Source organism: Mya arenaria, chromosome 15 (assembly GCF_026914265.1).
Source record: "Mya arenaria isolate MELC-2E11 chromosome 15, ASM2691426v1".
Lineage (NCBI taxonomy): Eukaryota > Metazoa > Mollusca > Bivalvia > Myida > Myidae > Mya > Mya arenaria.
In genome coordinates this window covers 31,092,500-31,117,110 of record NC_069136.1, presented here as the reverse complement: position 1 = coordinate 31,117,110, position 24,611 = coordinate 31,092,500, and the positions used below count along the sequence as shown (strand labels likewise).

General features: G+C 35.0%; 1 protein-coding gene across 2 annotated transcripts in view; it reads right to left on the bottom strand.

The window, feature by feature from the left end:
* LOC128219923 (long-chain-fatty-acid--CoA ligase 4-like) overlaps positions 1-24,259 on the bottom strand; it is a 33,660-nt gene extending 9,401 nt beyond the window's left edge. The window contains exons 1-8 of one of the 2 annotated variants that reach the window (XM_052928100.1): positions 24,187-24,259; positions 15,718-15,870; positions 7,846-8,058; positions 7,112-7,289; positions 6,809-6,915; positions 6,473-6,620; positions 3,217-3,297; positions 945-1,073 (exon numbers count right to left, since the gene is read on the bottom strand). In XM_052928100.1, the coding sequence (XP_052784060.1) occupies positions 945-1,073; positions 3,217-3,297; positions 6,473-6,620; positions 6,809-6,915; positions 7,112-7,289; positions 7,846-8,058; positions 15,718-15,852 (991 nt within the window). In that variant the 5' untranslated portion in view covers positions 15,853-15,870; positions 24,187-24,259. Of the gene's footprint in view, positions 1-944; positions 1,074-3,216; positions 3,298-6,472; positions 6,621-6,808; positions 6,916-7,111; positions 7,290-7,845; positions 8,059-12,522; positions 12,623-15,717; positions 15,871-24,186 lie in introns of those variants that run through there. The other variant, XM_052928101.1, reaches the window with a different exon arrangement.
* Positions 24,260-24,611: the final 352 nt, after the last annotated feature.

Here is a 24,611-nt window from a genome sequence, read left to right as displayed (position 1 = left end):
ACACATATAAACTACAAAAGGAATATTGATGCAAGGCATCAAAGTCCCGACTCAAGTGGTTTTATTATAATATTATCATACTGGATGAAGGGCAGATTTAAGTGGGAATCAGTAGCAGGCAATTGTTAAATTCTCCTTTCATTTATTAAAGTATTTTATGGCAATTGTTAGTGTTATTTCGTTATATGTGTAATTTTGCTTCAAGTATTCAAGAAAATACAAAATAATCTAAGACCTGTTAACTTTGTGATTGGTAATTCAAAAATACAAAACTTTCAGAAAACCCTCAAATGCTCATGTGATATGCCTAATGACCAATTTGCATATGTATTATAAGTTACAATTGGTTTGCTCCCAAAACATGTATTATCCATTTTGTATACATTTTTGTGGGACGACATCCAGGGATGGCTTTTTATTAAATCCCTTGATTGAAAAATATGTATAAATGCAACACCAGCATCCACCTCCTGAATACATAATTAACCTTAACCTTTATCGATGACTGGGTTTATCAAGGTGGAAACGTACAAACACATGCTCAAGCCCAGTTTAAGGCAATATCTATGGTGATTATGTTCGAGATACTTATTGAAATGGAACCCCAAAATGCATGACATATATGTACCCATTGTAGTAAATAATCATAATTGTACTGATAATAATTTATCTTTAAGTTTTGAAAGTTTCTGCTTTTTTTATTACCAAAACTATAATACAGCAACTGACAAACACTAAATTGACCCTCGTCGTGGGAGGGGATACAGAGAATATTTTAAGTCTGGCCTAAACATGACCATGTCATTGACAATGAATATGTTATGACATACTATTTTTTTTGAAAAAGCAGGCAAGCTTAAATATCCCTTTATTAGGCAAAATGAAATCCTGCCTTAAAAATAGAAAGCACATGGAAAGCAATGGTAAACCTTAAATGTCCTGACCTGCACTGAGCTCCAGCACATGAGCCAGCGGGAGATAACCTATGTATGTGTCGTGTGGTCCCAGCCCCGCTATCCTCTGACACTGTCCAGACATCCCTGCCATTAGATTACCGTGGCTGATTATCACACCTGTACAGAAAATAAATAGAAATATTATGTATGTTGACAGGTTTGAGTATTTATTTATAAGTTGTTATTAATTTCTTAATTCTTCCTTCAAAGAATGGGTTGCAACATTTGAAATTAAGCATAAATGCAGCCACACTTAAATGTTCAAATTTGAGATTTTTGATGTGCTGCTTTTCTGGCAATATTTCTTTTTTAAATTGTTATTTGAAATTAGTCATTCCCAATCTGTCCAGTTTTGAGTAATAATGGTCTAAGAAAGAAGCTTCCATGAAAAGGTTCCTCTTTATTAAATCATGAACATATGCGCCTTCATAAATAAGGCAATAATAGCATTTCCTGCAGGAATTAAAACACAATAAGTGTACTTCAAAATATAACAAGAGATGTTTGCGAAACATTATGCCCATCTAGCGCCATGTTGTCAGGAATATTTGGACAATTGAATCAAATATGCATGGACTGAAATGACAGCTGCTTGTCATTTCACATTGAATGTCTAGGAGGCAGTTTTAAGATTATGACCACGGTTTATTCACGGTTTATTCAAAGTAAAAGATTAGTAGACATAGGACATCATCATGTTGAGATGAAGACTGATATTTGCGGATAAACATGTGTCTTCCTAGTAGAAGGTAATAAGTATGTATGACATAACCTTGAATGTGACATTGACCTTTGAACCTGATGAACCCAAAATCAAAAGAGGTCATCTACTTGTCACGCACAACCTCAAAATCAAGTTTGAGAACCATAGGTCTGGGCATTGTCTAGTTATCCCGCAAGCTTTTCGGTTTCAAGATCACTGTGACTTTGACTTTTTTTTCATTTATGCTCCGGACATAAATGAGTATGAATATGAACAGAGGGCAATAACTAAAACAATACTGCAGCCAGAGTTATTGATCCTGTGCACTGCACTTCTCATGAATGAGATATACAGTCGAAACTCAATGGCTTGATATTCTAGGGACCGGCCAAAGTTCTTCGAGCCTCGAGAATATCGAGTCAAGCGGGATTGCTTACAGAATGTTATATTTCATCTGTTACATGTACCTCGTTTGTTATTGGCTATGCTATTTCCGCAACAGAAGGAAGAGTATTTATTGGGCATAGTTACGCACCCTAAATTTCGTAAAATGACTTATTTCGATTATTAGAAAATATCATTTTATTTTTTATTTTTTTATAATAAAAATACATTTATGCGAAAACAAGCAATTGTAAACAGTGGGTACCACAAATATAGCTTAAAAATTATATCAAAATGCATAGTAATTTAGGGGTGGATAACAATTAGAGACAGAACTTAAAGTGATGGCATGTTTATTCAAACTGTTAAACCATTTAAATTCGATAATAATTATAATATCAGTCAAGCAATTTTAATCGATTAGCGCCTTGTGCTAAATGAAGCCAATCAAACAAATCAAGGTGTACGATTCTTAACTGAGCCCGCAAAAATGACATTGACCCAAGCAAACAAATCAAAGTGTGAAATTCTTGTTTGGGACCGCGAAAACGACTTCGAGCGTGGAGAAATATCGACCCTCAAGATATCGAGCCATCCGATCGAAATTTATATGAAGAGTAAATAAAAATCGAGCCAACGAGGATATCGAGCCATGATATATCGAGCCAACGAGTTTCGACTGTATCTGTATATGAAGTTTGAAGTCAATACCTCAAAAACTTTTCAAGTTAAACTCCGGACAAAATCTCCCCATGCACACACACAAACACGTACCACTACTATATCAGGGATGTGATTGACCTGGCAGCTGGAGGGCTGAAACCATTTCGGCCATGGGCTCTTGGGGGAACTTTTGGGGTCAAAAGCACACTGCCTTAGAAGAAAAACTGGCTTTTTAGAAGCTCTTTTGAGGGTTCTTCTGACTTTAAATTTGAAGCAAACTGGGTTATCAACTCTAACAACCAAAAGCACACTAGTATCTTTTTTAATCAGCTAAAAAAAAAAAAAAAATATAAACTTCGCTACTAGACAAAGGATAAAAAGAGGCTTTTACTAAAACTTGAACACCGAAACACAGAACCATTCACCTTGAATCTTGTTTAGTAGTATACAACTTACAAGTATTGTTAATTAAACATTCCAACACAAGTGCCATATGTAACTTATACTAACCTTTAGGAACGCCGGTAGATCCAGATGTGTACATGATCACAGCCGTATCTTCTGGTTTAGGTTTGGTAACTGGGGTTCGGACTGAAAGGTTCAAACAGTGTGTGACATTGAACACAGATATATAGGCCATTCCACACCTGGGACCATATTCAATAACATTCTTAGTTTCACAATATAGACTCAATAATGCAAATGTTTATCATATTATAAATTGCTGCTTATGTAGACATAATTCTGCAGGACCTGATGGACTTCAAAGAGTCCCATCCATTCAATGGTAATGTGTTGCAAGCAACAGCATGAAAATTCTCAATCAAGGCCTAATTTCTCAGTATTAATAACAACAAGAGCTGTCACAGAGACAGCGCGCTCGACTATTCCGCCGCTTTTCAGTGTAAGGATTGAAAAGTTTTGGCGAAACATGCATGGATCACTGTAAGATTAGATGTCAATGCAATACATGATGTGCGGATATATTAACATAAATGTGGTTACATGCAAAATTTTAACCAGAATTTTTAAAGTGTAATAATAAAGGGCCATTATTTGCAAAACACAGTTATCTAACTTGATTATTCAATTAGGTTGGGTGGTTGAATACCATTGTATAAAGTCTCAATGCAATACATCAAGTAGTTGCTGAGATATTATTCTATGTGTGCTAACATGCAAGACCTTAACCAGAATTTCTAAGTCGCATAATAAAGGGGCAAAAATTATATAATATGAAAGATAGGGTTATCTTACTTGATTAAATAAGAAGGTTAAATGGTTGGGAGCCTGTGTGTAAAGTTTCAATGCAATACATGATGTATTTGCTGAAGCATTGACTTAATAGTGGTTACATGCAAAACCTTAACCAGAATTTCTATGTTGAACAAAAAAGGGGCCATTATTTGAATTTAATGCAAACTAGAGTTATCTTACTTGGTTATTTAAGTAGATTGGATGGTTGAGTACCATTTTATAAAGTCTCAATGCAATTCATCCAGTAGTTGATGAGATATTAACTTTTGTGTGCTTACATGCAAAACCTTAACCAGAATTTCTGAGTCGAATAATAAAGGGCAATTATTTGCATTAAATACAAACTAGAGTTATCTAACTTGGTAAATTAAGTAGGTTGGATGGTTGAGTACCATTGTATCAAGTCTCAATGCAATACCACAAGTAGTTGCTGAGATATTAACCTATGTGTGCTTGCATGCAAAACCTTAACCAGAATTTCTAAGTCAAATAATAAAGGCCTATTATTTGCATTAAATGCAAACTAGAGTTATTTAACTTGGTTAATTAAGTAAGTTGGATGGTTGAGTACCATTGTATCAAGTCTCAATGCAATACCTCAAGCAGTTGCTGAGATATTAACCTATGAGTGCTTGCACGCAAAACCTTAACCAGAATTTCTAAGTCAAATAATAAAGGCCTATTATTTGCATTAATTGCAAACTAGAGTTATCTAACTTGGTTAATTGAGTAGATTGGATGGTTGAGTACCATTGTATCAAGTCTCAATGCAATACCTCAAGTAGTTGCTGAGATATTAACCTATGTGTGCTTACACGCAAAACCTTAACCAGAATATCTAAGTAAAATAATAAAGGCCTATTATTGGCATTAAATACAAAGTAGAGTTATCAAACTTGGTTAATTAAGTAGGTTGGATGGTTGAGTACCATTGTATAAAGTCTCAATGAAATACCTCAAGTAGTTGCTGAGATATTAACCTATGTGTGCTTGCACGCAAAACCTTAACCAAGGGGTGATGCCGACGCCGATGCCGACGCCGACACTTGGGTGAGTAGTACAGCTCTCCTTATTCTTCGAATAGTCGAGCTAAAAACTATTAATGTACCATTAATAAGAATTTTATATGAATTTTAATAATTTCTCGGCCTCCCATGTACAACCCGAATACTTTAGCCAGAGGCTGATGCCAGGGGGCCCTATAAATGCAATCCCATGAAGATACCCATAAACTCTTCCTTAATATCATGTTTAGTCAAAATATGTCCACCTGGGTTTCAACCTCTTTTCTATTTTTAGTGCAATCCTATGAAAGGTCTCCATAAACTCTTCCTAAATACCAAGTAAAGTCAAAATATATCAACCCTAACTAAAGTTATTCCGTTTCAACCATTTTTCTATTTTCAGTAACAGTGACCTCAACCTCAGGGCCCCCAAAAGCAATCCCATAAAAAGTCTTCATAAATTCTTTTTAATAACAAATTTAGCCAAGATACATCAATCCTAACTAAATTTATTCAGTTTGACAGTTTTTCTATTTTAAATAACTGTGACCTAGACCTTGACCCTCGGGGCCCAAAACGCAAACCTATGAAAGGTATGCTTAATCTTTTCCTATATACAAAGTTTGGACAAGATTTGTCAACTCCCATTAATGTTATTCAGTTTCATAAATGAGTTTTACTCTGCCCGCCCAGCTACCCACCCGCCAGCCTTTCACCCGAACAACAACTTACTTAATTCTAATAACCAGGTTTCACTATGTGAAACCTGGTTAATAAAGTGGACAGCTCTCAAAAATATAGACAAAAAAATTGATAACAATCAACTTATGTCTTACGGTACGCAAGCGTTACCTCTTTGTCTTCTAATTCAAAATTCAAACAATTGACTGGAAGTCAGTTGATCTGTTTTGTTTATAACCATATGTTTGTGAGGCTGTAAGGTGTCTCAAAGTACAAAATTCTACTAGACGTTCACCTTATGTGCCGCTGTTGTCAACATTGTTTACATTGCATAACTGTTGTTGCCACAGATGAAGGCATACTTAATATGTTGTGATTGACCTGCACTTTAAATGGGCTTTCTTGAAAAAGAAAATTATTTTTCGATAACAAAAAAGCAGTTCAAATTCGGTTGAGTAGAGTATTCATTCATATTACATAATATATAGAAGAAAAATATCACTTCAAATATGCGCATAATTATCTGACAGTGAAGTATCATGTTTCAAAACTTTTTTTGACAAAGTATGAAATATCCAGAATTAGACGCTGAATGGTATGATTGCATTAAAAAAGTCTTAAGGCATTATATTTCATATTCACAAGAGACTGCTTCAGTAGAAGGAAGTCCTTTACCGAGCTTAAACACTTAATGATTCAGATAGCTTCTTCCTTCATCATTTTATAACTAAAGTAATATTTAAGTTTCAAAAACATGAAGTGCTACACATATATTTTAGTATATTGATATTTTAAAGTCCATTATCATAATTCGCCATACTTACTGTTATCAGGCTCCGCCCCCTGAACCTCCACCTCATTGAACGTAAAAATGTTGATATTGTCCTGGAAGTCTTTACGTACACTCGCAATTGACTGGTTATCACACATCACAATCAGGTGCGTCAACTTAGGCATCTTACCCATAATGCCCTAAAATATATAAACTGTTATCTAGTAACAGTTTACCATGCTAAACATTTTCTGAAAGTTTTAAAACTTTTATTGTTATTAACTAATTGTGGCTCAAAAAGACAAAAAAAATGAATTTTGTAATTGGTGGCCGAGTGCTCAAACATGCTTTGAATATAATGGAAAGATTTTTAAAATGGTATAAGAACCTTAAATTTGGGCAAAAGGTCAGCGGAAGTGATGACATGGCTGACTTCACTTTCATTCACACTATGTATAATGGCATCCTCGCCAAGAGTCGCATACAACGTCACAACTGAAACACATATAGGGTCAATCATATCAATGTTCTTCAATACATTATAGTCAACAATCATTTTTTTTACCTGTAAATAAAATAAAAAATATATTTTAAAAGGAAAAAATCCAATAAAGCAACACCTTAATTTAAAGGACTTTATCTGTGTATCCCACTGAAATTCTCCTTGCTTCAGAGAAACACATGCGCTCACCTGGAAAGTTATACTTGAAGCAGGCCTGTGCTGCAATCATCCACTCAGCGCGAGTTTCGGCGAAGATGAGGATATTTTTGCGAGGTTTCTGTCCCAGGGCCAGTAAACCGCTACCGAGGTAGGTCAGACGTGTGTACATTTGCTCAAATGTGATCCACGAATATTCGCCCATCACAACCTGAAGATGGGCAGTTAAAACAATACAGATACAGGTATCTTGTTGCTCTAACAAACCAAGATATAAATGGTGTATAACTCCACTTATGGTGAAGCATCTACCCTAACACACTCCCTGTAATTGCCAGTGTATTTGTTTATATTACAAGTAAAAAATAAATAGCAGGTTGAATTAAGCCTCTTGAAAGCTTTCAGTTCCCAACTACCTGAGAGCAATAACTGTTGACAAACACGCCTTGAATTTTAATTTCAACTAAAACAACAACAATCATTCAAATATTGGCACTTGCCTTTTATTGTTGACAAATTTTGCCCTAAAAAGTTCAATTTATTTCTTTAATAAAATTAAAAATATGAGAATATGTGTCTACTTTAGATTAATGGCTGTGTAAGGTCCAAGACTGCAGGCCCAGGGTGACAGGGTTCAAATCCTTCTGCCAGATGATACATTTCTAAAAATAACTTTCTGATTATCACTCCCAGAATACCACATGTCCTTTTACATGCATTATTCCCTGTCCCAACTGAAGACCATCAGTAGGTGTTTTTATAATCACCTTTTTAAACACTCTCCCGTTTGCCTGTTTTTCATCCTCTTCTCGGAGTAGCTCACGTGTCCCGAGGCAGCGTTTCTCCCCGTAGATTCTCACAGCCCGCACAAGCAGGTCTTCGAGGGTGGAACATTCTGGAAACGGGGTTGTCGTCAGGGGGCCTCCACCCAGCTCCACACACCGGAACGGAGAGGCCGGATTCCCATCCACTGAACGAGCCTGAAATAAAGTATTTCAAATGGATAAATAAACAAGTCAAGTAGTTTCTGCCCAGTTGGCTATTTCCAACTCATTCAATATAAAAAAACACATTCAACCTAAACATCATTTAGCAAGTTTTATCAAGAGTTCCCTTATTTTAACTTTGTTTATTTGGGTGTATATTTGTGGGTATTTGTTATCATAACTTCTATTATAAGGTCATGTCCAATAACTGCTTCTGCAAATTACACAATTGCCACAGTAACAATAAAGTTTAAAGCACTTCATGCATTTCAATTCAGATTTGAGATGCATTCACCTTGATGTTAGCACTTTTCATATCCATTAGTCCTAAGCAGATAAAAAAAATCCGAGTAACTGCCTAACACATGAACACTCATGATTTTTTTTTATATGGTTCACTTGTAAATACTGAGTAATATTACAACTGTCATTTTTAGACAGAAGTGTGATGATCTTAAAGTAACAGTCTGCATGACAAAAAGGATATTTAAATATAATTGTTTGCCAAACAAAATCTTTAAAAATGTGTTGTTGTTTTTATCATTTTTGATAGATATGTAATACAAACTACAGATGGGAATCACAGTTTTCATTTCGATTGCTGCATGGTGTACAGCATCTTTGATAAAATCAGTTAAAACAATGGAAATACATTAGTTCTTCTTATCATCACATTATTTGGGGCTACAAGTCGATGACAATTAAAACTTGCCTGTTTTCCTTAGTAGACAACCGGATGAAATTTGATAACCATTTGAGTCAAATACATTGAAATTGCTGCACATGGCAGTATATGGACTTTTAAATTCCAAATTGATCAAAGTTTTGCATGACATACTTAATTGTTATAGCGCCATTCACATTTCAGTTGAAAGAAGAGCAGTCACTGACTGCCATATTTCCTGCCGAATTAAAAACAGTATCAACCCTGCCTTTGACAAAGGATACCAATGAACATTAACAAAGCGCAATAACTATTAAAAATACTGCAGCCAGATTTGTTGGTTTGTTGCACAGGTGCACTCTGTATATGAAGTTTAAAGTCAATACATTAAAGTTATGCTCAAAACAAAGAATACGTATGAAAATTAACAAAGGGCAATAACTAAACAACAGCTGTCAAACAGACAGCGGGCTCGACTATTCCGCAGCTTTTCAGTGTAAGGATTAAAAGATTTGACAAAACATGCATGGATCACTTTAAAATTAGATTAGAATGACATCATTATTTGAATTTAATGCAAACTAGAGTTATCTTACTTGGTAATTTACCGGGCAAGTAGGTTGGATGGTTGAATACCATTGTATAAAGTCTCAATGCAATACCACAAGTAGTTGCTGAGATATTAACCTATGTGTGCTTACATGCAAAACTTTAATCAGATTTTCTAAGTCAAATAATAAAGGCCCATTATTTTCATTAAATTCAGGTAAGTGTTATCTAACTTCATTAATTAATTTAGTAGGTTAGATAGTTGGGAATACATATCCAAAGTTCCAATGCAATAAATGATGTATTTACTGAGATAATGACTTAAAGGTGCTTACATGTAAAACCTTAACCAAGGTGTGATGCCGATGCCTACGCCAGGGTGAAAAGTATAGCTCTCCTTATTCTTCGAACAGTCGAACTAAAAAGAAACTGTACCCAGAGTTATGGTCCTTGTGCACTAAATGACATTCACCTGTAAAAACAGTTTAAATTCAATACCTCAAAGACTTGCACTGTCAAAATGTATGTATAAAAAAGCGCAATTACTCAAAAAGTGTTACAACCAGAGTTATGATTCCTTTGCCGTCTGTACGAAAGTTCGTCGGAACTCGGCTCCCGCGGGTAATAAATGGCGAGGTCCGGCAATCGCATGTATATTGTAGGCCCGCGTGTCCGGCAATAATTTTAGGGGAAAATCTGTTGTTTATTAATTATGTGTCAAAAGTGTTTCTTGTTAATTTAATTAACTAACCTATGTTTACAACAAATTCAGGGCTTTCAATTGACCTTGGTTTTGACGCACAGAAATCGTAAATGACCCGGAATTGATGCATCATTAATTTGTGCAATGCGTCAGTTTTAACCCGGGATATTTTCAGTGCAAGAGTCGTTATCATTTGAAAGGAGCAGCAAGGCAAGCTCTAAATGTTTGTTTAATCAATTAAAGTCAAATGCAATTAACTGCCGAAGTGACAAGTGATTATCAATCTGGAATCTGACCGTAACCAACTCAAACTAATGACGTAATTATAAACTCCGCCCATTATGCAAATTAACGGATATCTTCGGCTTTTTCGCTAAGTACGATGGTTTGAAAAACAATAATGCTAAAATATATTTTGTTTTTTTATATCTTGTCTTACATGAAATTAATGAAATTTGTATTCGTTCTTAATGTGTAACAGAAAGGAATAAAGATTTTTCGTAGCACATGGTCTAAAAAGCGCGGGAAACAGGTGCACGCTTACTTCCTGTCAATTTTAATGAAAGGGAAAAAAGAACTGCGTTAATCGTTGTCAGTGTAAAGTTCTATAACAAAAGAGTTTTACTGTTATGCAATTAATGAAATATAAAAAACAATGTTGCAATATTGACAATAGGATCATTGAATGTTTTTGTTTACTTCAGGAAAAAAAAATGAAAAACTTGAAAGTGAAACCTAAAGTACAAATATGTTGTTGCAACTATAGAACAATCGATGGTGCATATAGGAGTCTGACAAAGGATGCATAGGGTTACATAACGAGTAATACATGCATAATTCCTGTTTCACTGAGCATGCATTAAATAAATAATACGTTCATAGGAGTCAGAACATATTTTTTGTCACTCTTGGAATTTGTTTACCACCCAAGAGACTGAGAAGGAACAAGTTATTGATCGGAAACCGTTTTTCATGTAAAGGTCACACTGACCTTGACCTTTGACCCACTGACCTCAAAATCAATAGGGTTCATCTGCTGGTCATGACCAATAAGCCTACCTAGTATGAGGTCCCTGGGTCAAAGCGTTCTCAAGTTATTGATCGGAAACCGTTTTTCATGTTAAGGTCACACTGACCTTGACCTTTGACCCACTGACCTCAAAATCAATAGGGTTCATCTGCTGGTCATGACCAATACACCTACCAAGTATGAGGTTCCTGGGTCAAAGCGTTCTCAAGTTATTGATCGGAAACCGTTTTTCATGTAAAGGTCACACTGACCTTGACCTTTGACCCACTGACCTCAAAATCAATAGGGTTCATCTGCTGGTGATGACCAATACACATACCAAGTATGAGGTCCCTCGGTCAAAGCGTTCTCAAGTTATTGATCGGAAACCATTTGGTATTCCGACCGACCGACCGACAGACAGACAGACCGACCGACCGACCGACATGTGCAAAACAATATACCCCACTTTTTTCAAAAGGGGGCATAAATATTAGACAACAAGGTATTCTATAAGATTATATTTCTTATTCCTTGAATTTTTTCTAGAATTGATAGTGGATTAATACCGCTGATCCTTATAGAAAATAGAAACTGTATTTTTTATTTGTTTGAAAGCTATTAAACCAAGATTAGAAAATCATTGCCATCTTATGACAGATAATAACTATTATTTATGAAGAACGACCAAGAATTTAGAAATAAAATGGACAATGACTCTTAAAGATCTGATTTTGACTCTTGAAAATCAGACCTCATTCATCAGAGTTTTGATAATGATAAATCTAACGGTATGGTACGCATAGCATCATCACTCTGGTTTTATATTACGAGAATGACTAAAATGTACGTAAAATTTTCGGACCTGCAAAAACTGGTCCGGTCCTGCAATGCAGACAGTATTGCAGGACCTCGTGTCCTACAATGTGATAATGACTTTCGTACAGACTGCCTTTGCAATGCACTTCTCCCTAATGAGATATATTTGTATAATTATGGAGTTTGAAGTCAATGCCTCAAAAACTTTTCATGTTATGCTCTGAAGATGATTGCCCAACACATACGCACGCACGCAAGTATGCACGCACACACACACGCACGCACGCAAGCACGCACATACGCAAGCACACAAGCCAACAAGGTCACCATGGCTGTCATGATCTTTTCATGACAAAAACAAGGCCACCATAGATGTCATGACCTGATTATGACAACGCCTGTCATGATCTGTTTATGACAACAACGCCACGGTGGCTGACATGATCTGTTCAATAAACATGGTTTATAACCTAAACAAACCTCCTCATTTGTTGAATGCAGTCATTAGAAATATATTTATTTCTTTTAAATGGAGCTGTGTAAACAGCTTTAAAATCAAACTCATTAAAAAAGAAAGCTCCACTCCATCAACAAGTACTAGCAACAACTAATTAGATGAATCAATGCAGTGCAAGAATGCAGTACAACATACTCTAATGCTTCATGGATATGCCGTTTACTCTCTTAACATTCACTCATATCTAAAACACTTGCCTTAATGCAATGTTCCATCTGTTATTAAGATGAGATGAATATGAAACACACCATTGAAGTAAATTAAAGCTGGCTTTAATCTTTTAAACTATTGAAACAATAACAGCTGTGATGACAATTTATTCCATGAAACTTCCTGTAATGTGAGGTGGAAAAAATTACCGAAGCAATATTATAATATGTATTATTCTTCATTTATGGCAAAATATCAAAATCAACACAACAGGCAATATAAGCTTGAAAATTGAATAAACTTGACTTTTGCTTTATAATTTTGTTGGGATGGATATGGATAATCAGATTTATACATTTAACTTAAAGCAGCTTAAGTGTCACATCTTGGTTGTTGCTCATCTCATAATTAATCATCATAATAGAAAACAAGTACAAGTACTTTGACAGTGATTAATTGGTGTGATAACATTTCTAGACATGAATATCACTGTCAGTGATGGATTCTCCCCATACACCCTTTTTCTATGAAAAGACAGAATTGTAATACAATGTGATCATAAAAATGGTGAAGGTTGTAGAAATTGCATACACATGTTGGAAAAATTCATAACATGGAAAAATATGGGCATGTTTAGAAAGTAAATTTCAAGAAATGAAATAAAAATGCAGCAATTGAAAAATACAAATATCCAAAGATAATGGCCAGAACAAACTCTGATTTTCAACAATAGCTGTGGTAGGACAGCATGCTCAACTAAACACCTCTTTGTCTTAGAAATAAATACAATAATAATGGAATAATTGACTTTGTGCCTTTCAAAACAAACAAACGCAGCAATGCGTCGAAACCAGGTTTTTAATGATTAACAGAAGAACTTAAGCCTGTGTCTGTTTTTCTATTTTTAGTAACAGTGACCTTATACCTAGAGACCCCAAATGCAATCCATTGAAAGGTATCCATAAACTCTTCCTTTATACCAAGCTGTGTCAGGATATGTCAACCCTAACTTAACTTATTCAGTTTCAACCATTTTTCTATTTTTAGTAACAGTGACCTTGACCCTGAATCTTGGGACCCCAAACGTAATCCCATGAAAGGTATCCATAAACTCTTCCTTTATACCTGGTTTGGTCAAGATATGTAGACCTGACTAAAATAATTCAGTTTCAACTGTTTTTCTATTTTTAGTAACAGTGGCCTTGAACTTGAATCTAGGGTCCCCAAAACGTAATCCCACGAAAGTATCCATAAACTCTTCCTATAGACCAAGTTTGGTCAAGAAATGTCAACCCTAACTAAAGATATTCAGTTTGAACCATTTTTCTATTTTTAGTAACAGTGACCTTGACCCTAGGGACCCCAAACGCAATCCAATGAAAGGTATCTATAAACTCTATTTACCTGTACACCAAGTTTAGTCAAGATATGTCATCCCGAACTAAAGTTATTTAGTTTCAACCGTTTTTCTATTTTAAGTAACAGTGACCTTGACCTTGAACCTAGGGACCCCAATCGCAATTCCATGAAAGGTACCCATAAACTCTTTCTACAGACTAAGTTTGGTCAAGATATGTCAACCCTTACTAAAGTTATTCAGTTTCAACCGTTTTTCTATTTTTAGTAACAGTCACCTTGACCTTGAACCTAGGGTCCCCAAACGCAATCCCATGAAAGGTCTCCATAAACTCTTCCTATAGACCAAGCTTAGTCAAGATATGTCATCCCTATCTAAAGTTATTCAGTTTCAACCGTTTTTTCTATTTTTAGTAACAGTGACCTTGACCCTAGGGACCCTAAACACAATTCCATGAAAGGTCTCCACAAACCCTTCCTATTGATTAAGTTTAGTCAAGATATGTCATCCCAAACTAAAGTTATTTAGTTTCAACCGTTTTTCTATTTTAAGTAACAGTGACCTTGACCTTGAACCTAGGGACCCCAATCGCAATTCCATGAAAGGTACCCATAAACTCTTTCTACAGACTAAGTTTGGTCAAGATATGTCAACCCTTACTAAAGTTATTCAGTTTCAACTGCTTTTCTATTTTTAGTAACAGTCACCTTGACCTTGAACCTAGGGTCCCCAAACGCAATCCCATGAAAGGTCTCCATAAACTCTTCCTATAGACCAAGCTTAGTCAAGATATGTCATCCCTATCTAAAGTTATTCAGTTTCAACCGTTTTTTCTATTTTTAGTAACAGAGACCTTGACCCTAAGGACCCTAAATGCAATCCCATGAAAGGTACCGATAAACTCTTTCTATAGACCAAGTTTGGTCAAGATATGTCAATCCTTACTAAAGTTATTCAGTTTCATAGGTGAGTTTGACGCCGCCCGGCCGCCAGCCCGCCCGAACAACGACGGTCGCCATTCTAATAACCAGGTTTCACTATGTGAAAACCTGGTTAATAAAATGAAATCAAATTAAGAATTGACAGAGGTACGTCAGCCTTCATTTTTTTATTTAGTTTCAACGGGTTTTTTTTCTATTTTTAGTAACAGTGTTCTTTTCGTCAACCCAGTATCAAACCAGTCAAGGAAAACATTCTGATTAAATCATAAATATTGGACCAGATATATTGCCTCTTGAAGATTTATTCTAGTGTTTAAAAATAGTCCAAGAGTTCATCAAGGGGAAATGTTCTGAAAATGTTTAATGAAAAGTGGACCAAATTAAATGTCTTTAGTGTGTTTCAAATTATTCTAGATATAAGATTTGACCTTATGACCTTATTTTTGACTTCATGTGGCCCAATTTTACACGCGGTTAAAACTTTATCAAGGGCCACATTTTGAAGTTTGAACATAATCTAACTAATCCCTACCAAGATAAGGTTCCGACAATATGGTTCCAGACAAAAATTTGACTTGGTGACCTATTTTTTGACACATGGTGACACCTAGTTTCAAATTAATCGAAGAGTTCATCAAGGAAAGTATTCTGATAAATTTACATGAATATTGGACCAAATATAATATCTCTATAGTGTTTCAAAGGTATTTCTAAAATTTGACCTAGTGATTTTTCTTTTATTCCTGGTGACCAACATTTACAAGCCGTAAAAATTTTAGGAGGGGGACACTCAGAGTAAGTTTGAAAATCATCTGACCAATCAGTAGCAAGATATGACAGAAAAAAATGTGACAGATGGATGCATGCAAACCTTCGATTTGAAGGGGGATAGTCAAAAACAATTACATGGGTTAAAAATGAATACATAGTTATACATTGGATACCTTCATCCTCCTCGACTGTTTCAGTTTCTGTCCTGGCTTGGAAGCAATGTAGTAGGGCACAAAAGTGACCACATCATAGACAACTGCCAGGATTTTAAACACGCCAAAGACCACTGACAGGATAACATCAGCCATGCTTACTGCTGTCTTCACCTGCATAGAAACATACATACATGATACATTGTATATAATATCCTTACTATTTGGCTTGAAAGTGATTAAATCATGTTACATTTAAAATATAAAACAAGAGCTGTCATTGTAAGTTATGAATTCCACGAAGTGGGTTGTGCACGGGACAAGTCATCTTGATATTAGAATTACATGTGACAAGTAATTTTAAAATCTGTCCACACAAGAAAAAAGTAACAGCCTGGACAAAACCACATATACTCTGTCCTTATATAATATGTAGCATTGTGATCAGTGGTAGGGACATAGGTCTTGCTTGTGCAGGGCTTTTTCTGCCCATTTTGGGAAAAAGACCCTAGACATTTTGGGAAATTTTGCGTCATGAAAATGCCGAAATTGGGAAATTTTACAGTTTAAAGAAAAAGCTGTCTCCTGCGAATTAGGAAATGATTTAATATTAGTTTATTTTCCCTTTGAAGTACCCAAAAAATATCAATCCTTGGGGTGTAAATATCTATTGCAATAAAGCATGACAGATAACATTTCATACTGATCTCTGAATGTGATGGAAATTAATAATTTCCGAGTTAGGCCTCTTTTTTTTTAATTATATGTTTTACGAACGGCCAGAGTTGTGAAGTGTCGTAGGAGGAGGAAATAAAAATAAAAATAAAATTACATTTCTGGAATTTTATTTTTTGGTCGGGGAAAAAAACACACAGAAAAGCAAAAGCTATGATGTATTCTCTATGATTTTCTATTTTAATGTCAAGTCAATATGTAAGTGTGTGCACATTTGTTTTTGCTTTATCTGACAAGTACTCTTCATATTTTTATTAATCACTCTTTATACTTTGTAAATGCATGTTATAATAGACAAGTGACATAAAAAAATCAACTAGTTTCGGTAAATTTATTTGCCATCTAGAGTTTAAGGAATCGGCTATTACTTCACTGTGTTGTCTTGGCTGCAAATTGTCTGATACCAATTAACCAACCATGTCATTGTTACAGTTAGCAAAAAGCAATTAATAACGGACCGTGGATACTTGGATTTATGATCCGATATTAACCCTGATATCAACATAATTCAGTATCAGACGGGTGATACCGGATACCGGTGGATTCCAGGTACCGGATACCAGGTTTTTAGCACCAGCCTACAAATCCGATGAATGTTTTTCATTGGCTTAAACTTTTTCAGAAATGATAACACCAATATTTTACAGCTATTGCGATGTCCTCTGCTTTTTATGATTTGCAGCGATAAATTTTCATCGGCGAAAAAAAACGAAATCACAATTTTATTTTCATTTCAAAAATGAGTTTTTTTGAGCGGCGGTGTTCGTAAAACATAGAATCAAATAAAAAAGGCCTTATTATCAAAAAAACTTTACATTACACAATTTATTAGGATGTTGAGAATGAACCAGTACAGGTAAAAAGACAAAAAAAAAACAATACAAAAAAAAATAATATTTTTTTATTTTTTATTTTTTATTGGGATTGTTTTCTGAAGATTGGGAAAAATATCTTATATTTTGCTTTGGGAATGGGTCCGATGCAGCATTCCACTGTGAACACTAAGTTTGACCTTGACCTTAGAGGGAGGGACACGGGTCTTGCCAAGACACGTCATCTTGGTATGTGGAACAAATGTACAAGTTATTTTAAAATCTGTCCATACAAGAGAAAGCAATTGAGCTGGACACATGGATGGATGGACAGACGATGTAATTTTAATATGCCCACATTCCCCCTTGGGGGGGGGGGGGGAATAAAAAGCCAATTTGGAATTATATTTCTAGTTTGCCTTGAAGTTCATTCATCAATCTTAACTTGGTAATATATTAAATATAATTTAGCCGTGTAAGTTGCTTTCAAGCTTAAAAAGAGAAAGATTTTCATCAAACAAAACATGATTTTAAATGCTCATCTTGATATGGTTTGTAAACTTTGTAAATGCAGACAAAATGCAGAATTTGATTGATGTATACTAGGGAAGATGCAACAATAGTTAAGGTGAAATAAAGACAAGATGAAAATGAAATAGCAAGCAAAAAACACTTAAGTGATGGCACATATATTTTAAATTTAGTTAGTAAGTTTGATATGGTCAAAGAAATAGCTTAAGTTAGGGACCAGTTCATGAATTGCAGATGAATTGTGTAAATTTTCCACATTTCATGATAAAATGTGCTGGACAGTCTGTTAAATGAATATTTTAATTGATCATGAGTCTCCATTGATTGGCTCACTACATGAAAGTATGTTCACATAAACATATAAGAATGTTATAAATAATGTCTTTCAAATACTTGAATTCTACATTTAATTCTATCATTGAAGTATACTTTTCATTGTGTTTTTTCTTCTATTTGTATCACACCAACTTGATGCTTATAATGCATTAATGGTTCCCTTTGTACAATCATTTTTTGTCTGTATTTCATACGGAGTTTATTCCGTTTTCAAAATGAAACATACCGGAGACGGCACTCATGTTACACAAAAATAAAATAATACACATATTGACAAAAGTGTCACATCATTTATTTGTCTTTAAAACAAGCAAAAAAGTCAAAGTGTGAGTTGGACGTACACATCGCTCAATTCAGGTTCATAAGACATCCGCTCTATTAAGACAAATATTCCAGCTCAATGTAAGATTGCGGATAAAATCGCCGGAACACTTTTGGAATCCAAGCAAAATATTCCCTGAATTTAACATGTAAGAAGGCCTCTGATAGACTGACAGAAAGGGCCATATGTACCAGGGGCCATATCCATAACTCTTCTTAGTGACTATTTTTAACTGAGTGACTTTTTTCTGATTTTTATTAATTATGAATATTTTTCTAGTATCATATAGTTTACATAAAATTTAATCGTATGCATTTATTACTTTACCATTTTTTTCAAGTTCTCATTAAGTATATTTCACCAAGATTCTTTATAAGTAAAGCTCTCGGAAGATGACCTCCTTCAGGTGAACTTTGTTACTTAATGCACCAGTCAATTGTAACCACGCGCCTCCCCACAGGTCCGGGGGTATACTGGGGATAGTGGGGGAAATAGGCCGTGTTTTTAGCTTCCAGGTGGCCCCACAATGCCAAGTGAATGCAGTGGTTTTGTTTTTGCGCCAAAATAAGCCAGGAATGAGCCTAACCTAGGATGTCCTTGAGGAGCAAGTGAATTTGGCCGGAATTTTACCAGCAGTTTGACCCCACTGGGTGCAGATTTTACCTGGGATTGGCCGGAAGTCAAAGTCCCCGCTATTCCCAGAACCTGGGGGGTGTAACAATTGACTAGTGCATAATGGAAGAAGAAATATTGTAAAATTATTTGAATCAGTTTGAAAATCTTTATTCCAAAAATGGTTCCTAACAAGCACAATTATAATGTAACACCTTTTGCATTTCACATGTTTAAGTTTGCATTCTCTCTTCACCTTGAGGTTACAGAGCTAAAAACTATCATGCTAAAATATATCTGCTGCAAATAAATATACATAAAACAGTGCATGTACATCGTATTAAGACTCACTGTTGAGGCACACACTTCATACTTATATTGATCAAGTCACAAAACTTGTAAATCTCAAGATTTACACTTTGAACCTTTTTAAAGATAACCATATCAAGTGATACAAATATTTGAACAATGAGTAATATAGGTCATGCTTTAACCTTTTTATCAATACGTATTGTATTGTAACAGGGGTCTGTTTTGAATTAAGTTAGCAAAATGAAAAAAAAAACAAGAGCACCACCTGCGGATGCCGAACACTCGTCTGGTTTTATCCTTTTATGGTTTACCTGGTATTTATTTCATATTGCACATTTGATAGTGAACAGGTATTCCTAAGTTTGAAAGTAATAGTTTTGATAGTTTGCATGTAAGTGACCCAAGCAAATAACTTACAAAATCAAACTAGCAAAAACAATAAAATATAGAATGTAGAACTTTCAGACAATTATATAATCAAAAGGTAATAACTCTAAGGTGACTACAGCGATTAGGCCAAATTTCAAACTCTTTTGAGGTGTTATGCCCATGCACATTTTGAATATAATTAATGATGATTGAATAAATTGCTTGTAAAGTTATTGATCATACAAGACCAATTTTAGGTAATTTCTTTAGTAAAGGGCAATTTGAGGTATTATGCCCATATACGTTGTGACCAAATTTGGTGATGATTGGACAAATGCATGTAAAGTGATTGATCTGACTAGGCTGATACATGTTAGACATCGTACTGGACGCTGCCTGCCTGTCTGTAGTGTACATCACAGGTGAAACTATAATATGTCCCGTCTTTCAAACGTGCGTATGAAAACATGAAAAATATGTATTTGTTTAAAAAGTTACAAAGGGCCATAACTCTAACAATATCTTATTTCGAGTTATACAATTCTTCTTACAAGAGCACATTGTTACAGTGAAGAAGTTCATGAAGTTATATATTCAATGATTGTAAAACAATAATTATTATCAAAAACATATAACAAAAGAAGTAAAAAAAATTATTTTTAAGGGTCACCAGGAATATTTCGGTGAAATTATTTTGAATTTGAGCCAATGGTTTCTGAGGAGGTGATTTTAAAAGTTTTTCATATAGACAAAATACATCAAAACACTGTTAATCCAAAAGTGAATATCCGAAATAAAGGCTTTTTCACATTTAATTTTTGGTCCTGATTTTATTTCTTCTTGGTTTAATTCAAATTTATATCTATAAACGCATCTCACTTCTTCGAAATTGTTGCTATTTTGAAGTCAAAATTACAGAACCAATTCGGTATTTCACACCTATGTATCAATTCTTATTTCAAACGGGTCACCTCACAGTTTTCATACAACAAAATTTGGCTGATTCACAATAAAAAAATAAAGGACAATGCAACTACTATATATGCCTCCCTTTTGGGGCATGAAAACGTTTGTTTTAGAATTGTTCCATTTCTGGAGTAGCACTGAAGGACCTTAATATAATTCAATAGCTGAAATGCCAGCTACCATACAAGTCATAATGATATTCTAATTAATGTATGAGAAAGTGACTCCTCAAGTCTTTCTACATGTATGTTGTTATGATTTGGTAAAATTACAATTGGGTGTCAAAATAATGTCATGTTCTTGAGTCTTGAGACTGGATAATTAACAATATACAATGTAGGTCCTTTCAGTAAATGGTTTTGGTCAGCACCATTGTATACTACTGTAAGAAAAAGCCCAAGCTATGAAATAATCCATACTTTTGGTTATATTTTTTTATATAAAAATTTGAAGGGACTCCATCCATAGATATATTTCGATATAAAAATTTGAAGGGACTCTATTGCCATATTTCGATATAAAAAATTGAAGGGATTCCATTGGCAACATTTTTTTTTATTTATCCAAATTGAGGAACAAACACCTAACTGCAAATGGTAGGTACTTATTTAAACCCAACCTGTTTAGCATAACAATTATGGTTTCTCTGGCAAATGCAGCATTTTCTGTCATCGTTTTAAATAATTTGATGATGTTTTATTAGAGTTACAAGCATTTTGTACATAAGTCTTTGATGTTCTACAATTTGAACATCAGTGTCTTTGAACATGAAGTACTGCCTGGAGGTCAACAGCCAGGGATCGCCCCCAAGACACACATGGACTAACAGCTGATTAACCAGTTTACTGATTATGAAGAGGAAGAAAGTTATAAAACACAAGTAAAGGTGTAAACACTTTTTGAAGTTTTTTTCAAGATACCTTCCTAATTTATTGAGATATTTGAAAAATCTTACATTTCAGCTGTTTCTCACGGGTCTTGGTTCAGAAGGACACAGGCCCGCCCTGAATCTCATGGGGTTTAAGCATTAGAAGAGCCTTAGATTGCATTTAATTTGCACATTATCATGCAAAAACATGATATTTTACTGTAGATGACGCACAAGTTATAATAATTAGCAATTTTTTATTCTATTGATAAAATATATGGGCAAGTAAATAAATACATGTAAAACAATAAAATAATGAAAAGATTGCAAAAAATGTGACATACATCAATATGTTGATTTCTGTCTAATCCCTGCATACAATAGTGTCATTGAATTTAAAAGTACAATTATGAAATTATGAGCTGAACTTAAATTATATAGTTGTAGCCATAAATATGCCAAATGTCGCCACTTTTGCAATTTCGTCGAAAATGGCGACATTGCCGATGGCCAGCGGGAAGCCTGGATTTTTTAGGACCAATCAGAGAGTAGCATTTACAAAACATCAGAAACTGACCTTCATTAAACAAAACCTCGACCCAACAAATAAACTAGAATAAGAAAAAAAATCAAATATTTTAAGTAGATCAGGTGATTTAAACACACAATTATCAATATGCAGAATATTAGTGGCAATTTTTTGATTCGGGTTATACAGAATTTGGACAGAAAACTACAAAGTCACCATACCCGAAAAATTGACTCCTGACAGTTACTTGAGAATGCACTGAAAATAACCCCGAACCAACCACAGTGTACACAGCTTGCATTGTTATGACATTCACAGTAATTGGATAATCACTTAAACAGGGACTTGGATCATACATGTGATAATTTCTTGGGTCGATTCCGGGACAATCGTCGTAATGTCAACGCGCACTAGGGGTATCCGGGGGCATGCCCCCCCCCCCCCCCCCCCGGAAGTTTTTTTAAATGGGGAACGTCTGTGGTACATTCTAGAGCATATCTGGGGCTATTTTAGCCTATTTAACGTCGGGAAAATGTACCTATTTTGACTGCCAAGACGTACAAAGTTTTTTACTTGACATGTTTTGTTTTTTTTCTGCACCAGTGTCCCGGACAGGCAAAATAGCTGACTTACATTGGTAAAATTAAGATATTCGATTCCCGAGATTTTTTTTTCGTTTTTTTTTCATGACTTTCCGGGACAAACATGCACCCTCCGTGACAGAGATACGATTTCCGGGACAATCCCGGACGTCTGGGACGTTATCACATGTATGACTTGGATTCTCAAGTCAATAGTGTATTGGATACTCATGTCAAAAAGGGCTAAATAAATACACTTGACCAATAATACCATATTTATTGGATTTATCAACCTGTCAATTTGCTCATTTTATTCTAATTAGTATTATTTAATATTACTATTATAATGCACCTGTCTATTGTAACCACGACCCCATGGTCCGGGGAATAGCGGAGACTTTGACTTTTGGTCCAGCCAAGCCCGGGTAAAATCCCTAACCTTCAGATATTAACTGATTGGAAAAATCCACACCAAATGCACCACACCCCAGGGTTTCTAGGTAAAGCCCTAGTCCAAATAATTGTACAATGACGGATTTTTTTTAGATTTTTGATATGGCAAATCCTTCACGTACAAATTGTTTAGTATCAAAAGTGGGTAGTTGTTCCGATCAGGATTCCGGGTTAAAGCATATAGCGTCTATAAAATATCATAAAAACAAGAAATATTACCAGATAATGTTATTTTATATTAGTTTCGTACACAAAAAAATAAATATCTAACTTATAATAATGAGTTTGACGGCTTTTTTTCATTTCATTCTGTCAAAACATAAAGATATATACATGAAGGGCACCTGCAAGGCTTTAGGGCACAGTTTTAAATCGCTCGGAACATTTCGGCCATGGCCGAGTTGTTACGATTGTATAACGAGGCCTATCTCGAAGCTTTGTCGGAGGATGCCGAGCTATTACGATTGTATCGAGTTGTTCCCCTTCGCATAATTGTTGTCTGTGTCAGTCAACTTTCGTTTCATTGGAAAGGTAAACAACTTGTTTTAATGCACTAAATGCTTGTTTAGTGCAAAATAACATTTCACTTACATGGTAAAATATGAATATAACTCTTTATGATCAATTTCAACCATAAAATACTTCACTTAAAACAATTTCAATATTTTTAAAACACCCCCGTTTTTTGCACATTCCCGTTTAGACGTTAGGGATTGGAAGAATCCCGTATAACACGTCTATTATTTTAGACTAGGTAAAGCCCATTCCCCGCTATATTTGGCGCAAGACAAAACCACCACATTCACCCAGAACTGCAGGGTCACCAGGAAGGTAAAACTATGGCCCATTTTCTCCCCTATTCCTGGTATACCCCCGGACCTGGGGGGGGGGGCGTGGTTACAATTGACTGGTGCATAACTTTCATATTTATAATGTATATAGAACAACACTAAATATTACGTGTATACAAAGTGACATGCGAAAATCAACCAAAGCAACTCCTTCAATACCCCTTCAAAGTATCGGATGCAAAATAAAACACATTTAACTTCACTGTCCTTTACCTTTTTCTGAATATTTCTGCTGAGGGCTGGAATCTGTACCTGGGACAATACTAGCCCAACGTTTTATGCCAACACACCGGTATTATAGTCAAGACGGCGCTTTTGCAATTGGGCAGGACTTTAGGTTTGGATTATCTATACTGTGTAAGTATATACACACCGTGTACCATACTGTTCCGTGGAACAGCAAAATTATTGTCCAAAAAGTTTTTAAGTATAACAAAGAGTTCTATTTAACACATATTAGATATAGTTTATTTATTCGAAGCAGATGGTCGGCTCCACGATTGAAACATTTACAGTACTTGTACCGTATGTAAATCGAAGCTAAAAGCATTTAAATGTAAATCTAGAAGTACATGGTACAAATGTCATGTGCCCTTAGCTCGTTACCGGTGAATGGGCAATATATTTCCAAGCATAGT